At 35.0% G+C, this 13,607-nt stretch overlaps 1 protein-coding gene across 1 annotated transcript in view; it reads right to left on the reverse strand.

Annotated features, from left to right (window-relative positions):
* Positions 1–11,033: 11,033 nt before the first annotated feature.
* The window catches only part of LOC115235172, a 7,745-nt gene continuing 5,171 nt past the window's right edge, over positions 11,034–13,607 (reverse strand). The window contains exon 3 of the mRNA XM_029806778.1: positions 11,034–11,355. Within this exon, the coding sequence (XP_029662638.1) occupies positions 11,188–11,355 (168 nt within the window). The 3' untranslated portion in view covers positions 11,034–11,187. The remainder of the gene's footprint in view (positions 11,356–13,607) is intronic.

Raw genomic sequence — 13,607 nt, forward strand, 5'->3', positions numbered from 1 at the left:
ACAGACATTCTTCTACGTCTTTCCCGATTTTCTCGCCAACGTTGCGCGCGAGAATCGTAATCCATTATCGCCGACGTCGTAACCACAGCTATTCGTCTACGTAAATCCGAAAGAATGGTCGCGGCTGTGACATTAGACACGCTCGTACGCTCGACTTTTTTTCGAAACGAATGCGGAACGTTTCCTATTATCACGATGGATTCGCGAAAAGCGCGCAACGACCTCGTACGCAAAGTTCCTCCCAGATGAAATTCGGGGGCCGTTATGTAGATTTCGCATCCACTTTTCCTACCCCCACCCCGATAGTCCCCGGACGGATTTATGTTTTTGGTATTGCGTGCTGAATGACTGATTTACGACGTATACGGCACCGTACGTACGTTTAATCTATAATCCAATTTGCTTTTCGTCACCGTTACGGAAACGTCCGAACGATTAGAGGCACGCAACGCGCGTGACCGGGATACGTTCTCTCCATATATTTTATACGTGTTTTTTTAAATGCCACTCGCTCATCAATTTCGTCACTTCGAAGCAAAGCCATATATACAGATCACAGTGATTAACATACACAAATTGTTTTATAAGATAAAATTGATATTTTTTCAATTAATCATTACGGAATTATATAATCGTGTATTTATTAATATTTATATTGCACATAGTTTCACATAAAATATTTGTTTGTATTTCTAATATCGAGAACGCGATTGATCGATTTTTTGGTTCTTATATTCTATTTTTTGCGCCCTCGCGTTTTCATATTTAAATTTTTAATATATTTTTTAACCCCAAGGTAAATTCTCTGACATCCAAATTAATTTCAATCTGCTTTGAAGAGAAAGCGATGCTAAAATAAGGGCACTAACAGCAACGTCACGCGTCCCTTCTCGTTAAGTTAATATTGGACTTTTGCCGGATAAAGCTAGTTCTCTGTCTCCGATCATAAGTTTCTCTCCTCTCGGCAAATTTTCTCACACTCTTGGTAATTTCCGCAGAATTTTACGTCGTTGTCGGGCGCCAACTGCACCGCGACCAATCGAGAAGTTCGGCAAGTTTAGTAACTCCGATGCGACGTTACTATCGAAAATGTGTTACCCGTTAGCGAAACGCTTGAGAAATACTTACGAAACTTTTCAGCACCGGAAGCAGTTTCGCATCGTCGCTGCGACAGCTCATCCGTTTATAATGATGGATACTGATATCATTCCGTGTAAATTAATTCATAATTGATTAACTTCTAATCTTGTTATACTACTTTTTCCAATTCTTCCGAGACTTTTTCTAATTAACGTGCCTTTTCAAATATTATTACAATTTTGAAATATTTAATCCATAAATCCGTAATTAAATTTAATTTATAGTTATACTAATTCTTATATTTGTTAAAAAATATCTAAAATTGTGAAAAATATTTATATACAATATCCGACAATATTTCAAAATCTCAAACTTTAAAATTCGAAAATTTATGTTTTCTTATTTTGTACAAATTATTATTTATTCGTGATTGAAAGTTAAAGATTAATTCGCCAAAATCAAAATTTTATAAAAAATAAATTTTGAAATAAATATTTTAAACGAAACTACATTTAAAATAATTATATTTTCAACAGTGTCTGTATTTAAAATATGCTCATCACTGGTGAAAGAACCAAATTACATTAATATATTTTTTAATTATCATTTATATTATTTTTAGAATAATGAAACATGATTTATAAAATGAGTAGATTTATTTTATCAAAGGAAAATATAGGTCAGAGTGTTAATTCGCTGAGATCTGGAGGATTCGTGAATTCTGACAGATAAAGTTGGTTGCATTTGGAAAGTTCTCCAACGGAGAGTTACTTATCGTACCGGCAAACTTGCCATCGGAACTGGGAAGTTATCCTTCATTATTCGTGAGTGTTTTGAAACAGTAGTCAATTAAACTTAAACGAATTTCATCGAACTTCTCAGCTCGTAATTTCCATTTCTCACTGTCTACATAATTCGCTACGCTATCCTAATTACCTCCATATCGCTTGAGTTACATACCGTTTTTTCGGCATAGATTTCGCTCTTTCAAAAGGACATCGCAAGAGGAAATGAAAAGTCGTCTCGATATGCGTAAATGTAACATTTATTCGGCATAAATTATGACGATAGATACATAGAATAGGTATAGATACAAAATGAATTGACTGTAGACAGGACTGTAGTGAAAATACATCCAACACTCGCGCTTTCTTCGTTCCGTTACTGACAGCAAAATATTTATACTCTATCCAGCTTTATATATTATATATTAATTTTTTATATGTTTGCGAAATAAATTATTCTAAAATTGTATAATTTTGCTTGCACATTATTATCATTATTACTAAATGGAACCAACGAAAATTTACATGATCACGCAGCGAACTAGACCTTTAATCGTTTAAGAATTCAAAAAAGAATATTATCACAAATTTCGTTGATATTATTTCTTGATTGATAACACTTTCTTTAAACGATTATAGCACATGTAAAGAGAAATAATGAAAACACAATCTCTTTGATTTTGCTGCATTTTATTCCACTCTCAAGCGGAGGAACGAAGAAATCGTGGTTAACTGATTATCTCTGTCGCTCGTTTTACAAATGCAGGTGCGCAGAGGAGAATCGAAGGAATTTCGATCATCTTCTCGGGCGCGTAGTATCACGCGATTAATGACGCTGAACAGTGGCTAGAATAAAATACAGTGTGCGATTATGTTTTTTTTTTTTTCACGCAACTCATAGAAAATGTACACAGCCTTAAGTTTCATGAGCGACATGTTCTGCCGTTAGTTTGTTTTTTAATATCGATTGCAAATGAAAAAACTTTACAACCGGTATTGCATGTAGCTTAAATACAAGAGTATTTGAAATAATACGACTAATATTATTGAATAGCAGCATGTTTTACAAAATCCAAATTATGCTTTAGTTAAAAATAATATACATTAGATATTCACATTGAATTACATTAAATTTAAATTTTGTTATGCAGAAAGATGTTCATAGAACATTCAAACATTTATTCAAAAAAGTATTCATTAAATGTCTATCTCGAATATGAGTAGCAAATAAAATACAGTTTTGCGAATTAATAGAAGTTTTTTATAATATAACTTTTAATTAGTTTACAGATAATAAACTTTATATTAAAATTTATTTAAATTAAAACGGTAGATGATAATTATATGATTACATATAAAAGAAAAATTTTTACCATTTTTTTCTTGAATTTATAACTTTATCGCATTTTGCGTCAGTATCATCTACCATAAAACCCCTTTATTCAGCTGGTACTATTTGTAGCGCAATCAATGTGTACATTCGTTAGCCAAAGAGCCACTGTTGAACGTCCTTTCATCTCGTGTACCTACAATCTCGCGCGTTACCGCGCTCGTTAAGCCTACGGCCTAATCGATTAATTAGACGTACGTTGTTAAACGAATCGTGTGTGCGTTACGCATTGACGGTGGGTTTCGCAGAGAGAGACCTTAGGAGCTATTGCGCTAACGGCTTTGATTCCGAGATTTGATTCTCAATCAAATGCGAAAGCAGTGAGCAATCGTTCGTCGATACGCGAACGTCGGTTATACTAGTAACCATAGAATTCCCGATACTAGGATTAAAACCAATATAATTTTGCCAGGTTCAATTTTGCGCGCTGTAAACACGAGAAAACGTTTCGCATTTTTTGCAGTTCGCAAAAAAATATCCAGAACAAAGTTTGAAATAGACGACGATATTTTAACAACGTGATATACATATATACATATATGGTAAAAATAGAGCTTCGTGTAACGATTGTGAAACCTTTAGTTTTTGAAGATTTTAATTTTAATGTCATGATGTGATTTTAATTTTCTAATTCTGGATGTAGAATAATACATTATAAAAATTGGTTCTATAAAATTATGCTAGTAATGTTATAAAAAAACAAATATAAACAAATGTAATAAACAAACTATCATATTCGCGCAATAACGAAAAAGACTATGTTTTAAAAACCACCATTTGTATCGGGTTTTTACTCTGCTTTCATTCATGAATCACGCGTAAAATATCACCTCGTATTTCAGACTAGCGTTTTACAGATCATTTTTGCGTGTCTACGCCGTTGAAATTCTACCGGCTTCAATATCCGACACCTAGGGACCGATCGATGTCTCGATCAAAGAAATCGCATGCGCTGGTACTCTCTAGGATTTAGCACCAGATAAAAAAATAAAGCCGCCGCCGCCGCCGTCGCGAAGAGGCGCGCGACCATAAATTCCGATTAGCCAAAAAAAAAAAAAAAAAATAGAGAAGAAAAGAGACGCGAAACGCAACAGTGCAAAATATCATGCCTTTTATCACTAAATATATCGCCGTAACCTAGATATATGTATATATAATATATAATATCTATATATATATATTTTATATATATAATGTCGCGAATATAATATGAACCGATTTTTATCGATTAATTAATGAGAATCACAGCCATTGCTTTGAATACGAATGTTATCGTTCGTATTTTTTTTCCTTCTTTCATTTCGTCTTAAGATAGATATAGTATCATAATCCGTTTAGCAGTTACAAGGATACATTCTTTTTAATTCTCTCTATTTGCTATGTGACTACACATCGATTACACGACGAGATACGGATGCAACAGTCGCTCGATCATTTACAGCAGTGTAAACTTAACGAAATCGAATTTAAGATTCTTTATGATTTATTACTATATATCATTTACATAAAATCCTGACCAACAATAAGCGAATATTTAATAAACGAATAATTGCGAACGTTTATTTATATTTACTGATGCAAAATGTAACTGCCTAAATTTTGCACATTATTATTCTAATTTGAAGATTGATGTGAGCACACGATAAAAATCCGAAAGCCATAACTAATATTGCAATATTATATACATATGGATCATTATGTCAAAATTATTTTAGCATAATATTTAGATACACAATAAATAATGAAGCTACTTTCATGCACGCGCTATCTAAACCAACGAATTATGTCAATTTTCATTTTGAATTATCTTGGCTTAATTATTTATCGTTGCCTGCGAATTTACCGTATTTAGAACACAACATTCACGATATTAAAAATCGCAAATTGAAACGTTTAGAGTAGAAAGTTCAAAATCTAAACTTTTAAGTATTACTTTTTAGATGGTATATCTAAAATGGATTTTACACCAATTCTGAATTAAATATATTTTTGCTCGAAATATTTTATTTTTCGATCATTAATTTCAATCTCATCATCTATTGATATTAAGATCCGACTGTCGCATCCTAAACGAAAATCATCACCGATCCGTCGCGACGTTTCCACGCGTGCGCTATTCAAAGACCGCGAGATCGCTAGTCGAGGATCTTTGCCGCCTAGAAAAAATAAAATTTGCCGATCGACGTTTACGTGAGCGGTAAAGATTCGACTGACGTTCTAACGGGGAAGAGGGAAAAATAGAGAGAAAGAGGAGGACGCGAAATACATATCGAGATCGATTCTCGGAGAGGAACGAGAAGCGAAGCGTCGACGACGTCGCGACGCGCGGCGATGAGACACGACGAAGACGGCGACCATTGACTTCGCTACGATTATTATTTGGCGTTCTCTACGTTTATACTTTCGCTACATCTCGAAGATAGGGTACGGCACACTTCCTATTTTACATTCGAATCGCCGAGATCGATTTTAAGAGGTTCCGCTTCTTTAATATAATAAAATTTGACGTTTGGGGAAGAGAATACGCAATGCATGTCATGAAATTTTTGTATTATTATAAGTCATATCATTTTTGGCTTTACTATAATAATCATGTAATCTTGATCATGATTAATAATATAAACTGAAATTTCTTAAGTAATATACGTTTTTCCAAACAATACAAGAGTTCCAATTTTATGTAAGTGACAAACAAATCAAGATATATCAGTGTCAATAAATTTTTTAAATACTTTATAAATCATATGATTTAATATATTTAAAATGTGATTTGATATAAAATTAAATTCTTTAATAAAAACAGATCTCTCCAAGAAATATCTTATACTTTGAATTAAGTATAAGATATATTAAATATTCTTGAGAAGATATTTATATATTTACAGAATCATAAATAAATGTACCTATCAAAAAATATATATATGTCTAAAGGTTTTTTTAAATACATCTTAGACGATTCGAATGCAATTAGATAGCGTGACGCGATAAGATAGACTAGAGACCCGTTGTGCAGCTCGAAGACGAAGATAAGTGACTCCTCTTTAGATTCGAAGGAAGCGTGCATCAGTGGGTCCAGCTACGGCTAAGTAGTTAGGAGGGACCGTGATATCGGACGTATGTGTTTACTTAAATCATTCTAGAAGGCTATAGAAGACTATCCCAAAAAGTGAAAACACGACCACTACGTTTTAGGCGAGACAATAATATTATTCTGCCGAAGGAGAAACCGAGAACTCTCGCAGCGAGCACGAATTCAATAATATACAGCGTGTTATATCGATGATACGCCAAAATAATAATTATACAGAATGTTTCAAATTCATACAATCATATACCATGAACAGCGAGAATTTTCAATTTGCCATTTTTTCATAATTTTTAAATACGTATTAAAAAATAGATTTAATTGAAAATTTGATCGCATTTAAGTGATTTGATTGAAAAAAGTTTCATATTTCGCATTTTTATCGAAAAAAAAAAATCGAGTCTAAATTTTTTTTGTTCAATACATAATGGGTTCGGATATGTAATGGATACATAATGGATGGAATCCACATGGTACATTTTTTGATATTATAATATCGATAACATCTCGTTGCGCTTCGCTGCAATAGTCAGAAATATTCGTCGTGTTTTGCGAATATTTTAAAAAGCAGCGGAAATTTCGGTCGTAAACGACACACAGATAGTATAGAAGAATATTGAATATCTGTGAAAATTCTCTGGGGATCTTAACAAGTAATGCGCTCATAGATCGGTTTCTTCTTAGTCGAAGTCGACTAAAAGCGGTCATAAACCGACGGTCATGAATCTTAAAGTCAGGAAGCTAAACGAGACGTCGTCGTCTCGCCTGAGTTTACTCGCTCGCTCGGCGACGGAAATTCCTTTGTTGAATTTAGGAGGCGCGGTGCCTCGGAACGAAAGCGAGGCTTCTCGCCAAGTAAGATGAAAGATGGATCGAACGAAACGCTATGTTTTCCTAGAGAAATATCTTCCGGAGCAAGGATACTATGAAAGTAAAATGGCTCATCAACGAGCTTATAAGAGCTCGTAAAATATTTTACTTTACGAGTGTTCTCGGTGTAATTCCTTTGGTATATAATCTACCGCTATCGAAAACAATCTAGCTATAACGGGCGGTCCGTGCTAAATCTAAGGACTAGATCGGCTAAAAGAAGCGTCTCTAACGAGTGATAATCTAACGTTCTACAACACCAACGAGGATCTTGCAAAATTTCATCTACTTATGAAGTTTGTTATTGTATGTGTGTATGTGTATGTGAGTGTATATATGTACGGGTTTTTATACACATCATATATACCATATGTACATGCAGTGGTATATTTATTTTATCGATTTCCTATTTGACTTTCGCAATCCAAATAATGAGGATAGTGTAATAACGAACGTAATCCCTACACACACATATACAGTGGTAAAGCACGAGTGTAATAAACTCTCGTTAGAGCGAATTCGGATAAACTCGAAACTAGTAGTAGGTCGTGGTAGAGAAAGATCTCTCTCTCTCTCTCTCTCTCTCTCTTCAAAGTGGAGGAGGATTCAGACTAACGAGAGTTTGCTATATAATGAGCAACATAAACCTACAAAATTATTTCTTTTTCCAGTAATTAAATTTTTTTATCAGAGTGTTGAGTTTTTTTAAGTATCGCGTATAAACATTACTGAAAGAAATAGTGTGAAGACATCTTCTCAACATTTTGAATTGCGAAACAACGCTAAACCCTGTAACATGTAATTCCACTCGAACGAGAGGCTCGAGAAATCCCATTGGATTCGATTGCCTTTATTTACGCTAATTCGAGAAAAGCGTCAGCATGTCGCATCAATATTAAAGTAAAGGAAAATTAAAACAATGAGTCACAACGAATCTTTCAGTATTCTTGCGCCATATATGTATTGCACATCAATTTCTCTTATCTGTTACACATTAAAAATCAAGCGTCTCTAATAATTTAAAACTATGCAACTCAAAAATGTTTAAAGATTAATAGCGATTTATTAAATCCTAAAAAAGGAATCATTCTTTAAATATTATTTTTCATTGTATTTCGACGATTATTAAATTATTCTCGTATTTTTATTTTGATATTCAAGATATATTAAAATATTCCTTTCATACAAAATTTATTAAAATTTGAAGAAATTTGAAGATAGAATTAACAAAAAGAAAGTTTCAGGATATTTATATTTATACTGAAAGGATTAGTTAGACTGGGGAGATTCTCACGCTAATAATAATTAGCTATAATAAAAGCGCTCTTTATAATTTGTCTAACGCCGAAAAATGCATTTTACTTTATCTTGATAGTTAAACGAGGAAACTTATAACACATATTCTAATATCAAAATGTAAACGACTTAACTTCCTTGCGCTCTATTGCACGTAATATTTATTTGGCATTAGATAATTTTTTGAGCAAAAGCGGAAGGTACTAGATTCTCGTCGAGGACTATAAAGGAAGTTACGCACGAGTTCATTATAGTAGAATTTTTGACCGCTCGTTCGTCGCGTTCATTGCTTCCAAAAAGTAAACAGAGATGGGCAAAATAGGAGTATTTTTAAAATAGAAAATAAAAATATCTGGGTAAGCTGTTTCTGAACTATAAATAACCAATGTAAAATAATTATTTGTATGTTAATTAAAATTGTATATGAAATATTTAATTGATTTTACAAATCAGGATATAAATATATCAAATTTAATTTTTCGTTTTAAATAAAATTAATTTCTATTCCTACATGTGAATAAATGCTTATATTCAATAATCTGCGTTTGGAATGTGCTCACCGTTATTTAAACAAATATTTCTGCCGTTAAAACTCTTATATATTGTAGAAGATCGATTCGAATCGTGTGATGTAACATCGATAACATTGACAATATTGCCGAATATCACGAAAAAAGCGCTAAGTAACAATAAATTTACATCATTTAAACGCGACATAAAATCGTAACTTTACTCGCTAACACAAATTAATCTCGTATTTATGAATATAATATAGAAAGACTCTTGTTGCAAATCTTGAATTTTTTACATTTTATCAATGATGGCTCTTCCTGTTTTTTTTTTTCGACTCGCAGATAGCCACTTTTTATTCCGAACGAACGATCGGTGAGCACTGACTTAGATTTTACCGGGATGCATCGTGTGACTGGTGCGAGCGACTTTCTACTCTTTAGCAAAAATAAGTATCGTGTTATGCGTTACAACACCGGTTCACGATGATCCCATATGTAAGGTAACGTAAGATAAGAGAGATCTCTCGCTTTGTGTCCGGCGTCAGTGCAGCGAAGCTCTCATTCTCTCGCGGGGCTTTCTTCCTTCCTTGAGCGACGTCCGTCGGCGATTGCTCAAAGAAAGGGGCGCGTAACAAGCTTTGAAATACCTTGTAAGCCGGCTACACGCTATATAGCTATATACTGCTTATAAAGCCTGGACCAGGGAAACGATATTTATAACCGGCGTTCTCTGACACGGGCCCCGGCATATGAAATTTTCCACCCCTGCAAACCATCAAACTCAAAATGCAATAACTGTCCATGGGCAAAGATACGATCGAATAAACCAATTGATAACTAAAGTTATAAATCAAGTGAATTCTTAATCTTTTCGGAGTCATTAATCTATATATTCAAGAATTAAAGAGACAAAGCAAATTTTTAGATATTATGATAAATATCAAAAAGAGAGAACAATATATTTTTTGCTGATAAAATGTTCTGATTATCTATTTTTTTATTTATGTGAATTGTAATGAAATAAAATTATAGAAACTGGACAATTTGTTATTTCAAAAAACTGCCGATTGATAATGTCGTGTGTGCACCAAGACGTTTGAATCTCTTCTCTTTTTTTATGTCTTAATCGCTTGATTCTATAGATTTTTTTTTAAATATCTTTTGGACTCTACATATATGTCTACATGTAGGTTAAGCGTGAAATGGGGCTGGAAATATCGTTTCGCATCCGGCTCGAGCTTTCAATATTGCGTTCAGTTTTTGCGCTCTGACTCGTAATAATTGTCAGGTACAGTGCTCGTCAACGATGGCTTTGTGTTGGCACATATAATTCTACGCTAGGCAGCTGAGTCGTCATGAATTCACCGAGAAAAAGCCTTAGTCGCTAACCACTTATTAATCTCGACGAAGCGGCGGCGGCGGTGGCGGCCATCGATGCGTCGATCGATGAGAAGCAGTGTACCTTGTTAGATTGAAAGAGATTGCATTACCGCGATCTCGGGTTATCGCGTGGCAGAAAGTTGCAAGTGACTTACGTGCTAGTACTTTGGTAAAACAGTTCCCGTATCTTCCCGATCAACGTCGTCCCGTTTGTATACTCTTCTTCGCTTATAGGTATATACGCATCGTTTACCGATTTTCATTAAGAGCTAATTAATTCGATCTAAATTAAGGACTATTTTTGGACGTTTTGGCTCTGTCGCGCAGGGCCGTCACACGCTCGGCTTTGGTATTTCGTTTCTCCGCGATAATAACTATCCGATCTTGATTTTTCTTCTTACCTTTTCAAAGTGTGCCGCTGTTTGGTTTCCAGGTCGCTGTCAGGTCTCGTTTAATCTCGAATTCGTTGACATACGAAAATGACGTGCCTTGAGAATTCGAGATAACAGAGATACCGGTGTAACCCATTAAACCGCTAATTGAATCTTGACGTAGGCTTTAGTAAACAAATAAAAATTATACAAGTCGTATGCCTAAGCAGAATATATATATATATATATATATAATATCGGCGGGTGTAGCGCTTCCTCGCGCGATACATACATGCGGAAGTGTATCTGTCCCTCTCTCTCTCTCTCTCTCTCTCTCTCTTCCCGACGGCCCCTTGCCTCCCAACTATGTGTAATGCTCGCAATCCCCACACTCGGAGAGCGTGGGTGTGGACGGACACTAGGTGGGATTCGGGTCCTCGTATGCCTTCTCGTAGTCCCGTCGCCGTATCACCGCAAAGTGGGTCATCTGGAAAGAGTTAGTCTTCTTGCAGCCGCGCTCCAGCGTGCCTGTCATACTGTAACCCATGTTGAAGTCGCTCGACGAGACGTTCGACGTCAGGTACAGCTGTAACAGAGCGGCAAGCAGATCGATGTGATATCATCGCGTTGCTCTCGCGTACAAAATTCGAGAAGAAAGAGAGAGAGAGAGAGAGAAAGAGAAAGAGAAAATTTTATACAAACTTTCACATTACATCTCCGCGCACAGTTTAACATTTAAAAATAATATAAAAATATAATGTGGATATATAAAAATTTAATGATAATAGTGATTTCTATTATAATAATATATAAAACGAATAATAATAAAAAGGGAGAAATATTTTTAGTTATATATTTTTTACATACTTGTACATTTTATTTCTCTGACTCTCTGAAACACGAATTTATACTTGTTTCCTTTTATGCGCAGGAAAGCGCGGCTAAAAACATTCACCTAGATCTCTTAGTCGGACTATTTGTAATTAAAAGTTAACGAGTGGTGGAAAAAAAATTACCATAAAACGTGTCTGTGTTAATTAAAACGTCCCGGAACTCCTTTAGTAATTTACATTCAAAAATATTTTGTAACTCGTATTTCTGTGTTGTTCCTATAGAAATAATATTTATGACACAATCTGATGAACACCGATGGATAGAATACAGAGGCAAAAGCTCGAGTCCGCGCCAATTTCTAACACGACATCGATCGATGTTTTTTTTTTCGGTTCTTTTTTTTTTTTTTTTTACGGCAGCTTCTGAATCTCTTCATCAAAATTGCATGCGCGACAGTTATAGCCGCGGATACGCGTGTATTGTTTGAGCGGCGGTTCGGGCAAGCAACCTACTGATACACATTTTCGGTATGCATTCGGCAACGTGTACAGAAGCTGCTGTACATGCTACAGCTTTCGGGTTTTAGTACGATCGTAAAATCCCGCGGTAACTCTAAACGGCTCCCCCGTTGTCGGGGTGCACAGTGGCATCCACTTTAACATTTGGTACGTATGTACGTACGTACATATGGTGGTCCGGATCTCTCTCTCTCTCTCTTGCAGAAAAAGTCTGTTCTCCCGACGTGACTTTTCTCCCGCCGGCTCAATAAGTACATATGGTGGTCCGGATCTCTCTCTCTCTCTCTCTTGCAGAAAAAGTCTGTTCCCGACGTGACTTTTCTCCCGCCGGCTCAATAAACGTCGCGAAAACGCGTCCCCGAGGCGTGCCACTAACACATGTGAAACGCCTCGACGCCTTTTGTCGGCCGACAGTTATCCTCCGAGGCTCTATTCCAGATTCCCGTATTTGACTCTTCAGAAAGCGGAAATTGAAAATAATCAAAGGCTATGAATTAATATGTTTTCAACGTGTAAGAGTTAATCGGCGTAATTGTAACGATGAGTGAATGCGACGTTTTTTCCAATAAAAAGATTAACGATCGCGATGTCCTAGAATTGTATTTTTTAACGTATGTTGCCGACAGATATGCGATTATGACGGTGAATGTTAACGTAACGTAATAATTCCCTGTGATAAATTCGATAACTGTTATTTTGTATGCTTTTGACGAATATGAAATTTATTGTCAGAAAATACCGCAGCATCACGCGGTTGCGCGCATTCTGACAACCATCAAAGAGAGATATATATTATATATTTTTTTACAAACGTCAAGCGATTTTGTTAACTCGCATCGAGATGGACATCCGTCGCGAAAGGGGAGCAATTTTTTAATTTGTTTAATTTGCTTGCAGAAAACGCGCGACCTGTTTTTTCGTAACTGCGGAAACGCAAACGGCGAACGCGCGCGCGTTATGATATAAAGTTTTCCACGTTGCTATATATTTATTTAATTATTCCTGCGTTTTGCTTCAGTACCTCGCGATAGAAGCATCGAAAAATAAAAAAAAAAAAAAAATGCACGCGTGTATTCACTGCGATATTTATGCGGAGACGCATATGATAGAGATACGTTGATCGCAAATTTGATACTGTGAATGCGTCGCTCGTGCAAGCAAAATTATTACAGAGACAAAGTTCCTTGTAATCCGACAATCTGCAGATTAGCCGGGCAGACTGCGAGCTCCCGATAAAATGTCTGTCACAGCTTTTAAAAGGATCATGCGAGTATTATTCTTCCGAGACCATTAATAAGTATTGTGAAATAAAATACACAAACAATTTATAAAAGAGAATTAAAATTTATTTTTTGTAATAAGAATTATATATATCTCTAATTTATATATAAATGTAAAAACAAAGATATATATATTAAAAGGTTAAAATTGAATTAAAGAATAGAATTGAATTAATAGAATTTACGTGATTTATCTATATATATTT

This window comes from Formica exsecta, unplaced genomic scaffold, assembly GCF_003651465.1.
Source record: "Formica exsecta isolate Colony F162 unplaced genomic scaffold, ASM365146v1 scaffold211, whole genome shotgun sequence".
NCBI classification, from domain to species: Eukaryota; Metazoa; Arthropoda; class Insecta; order Hymenoptera; family Formicidae; genus Formica; species Formica exsecta.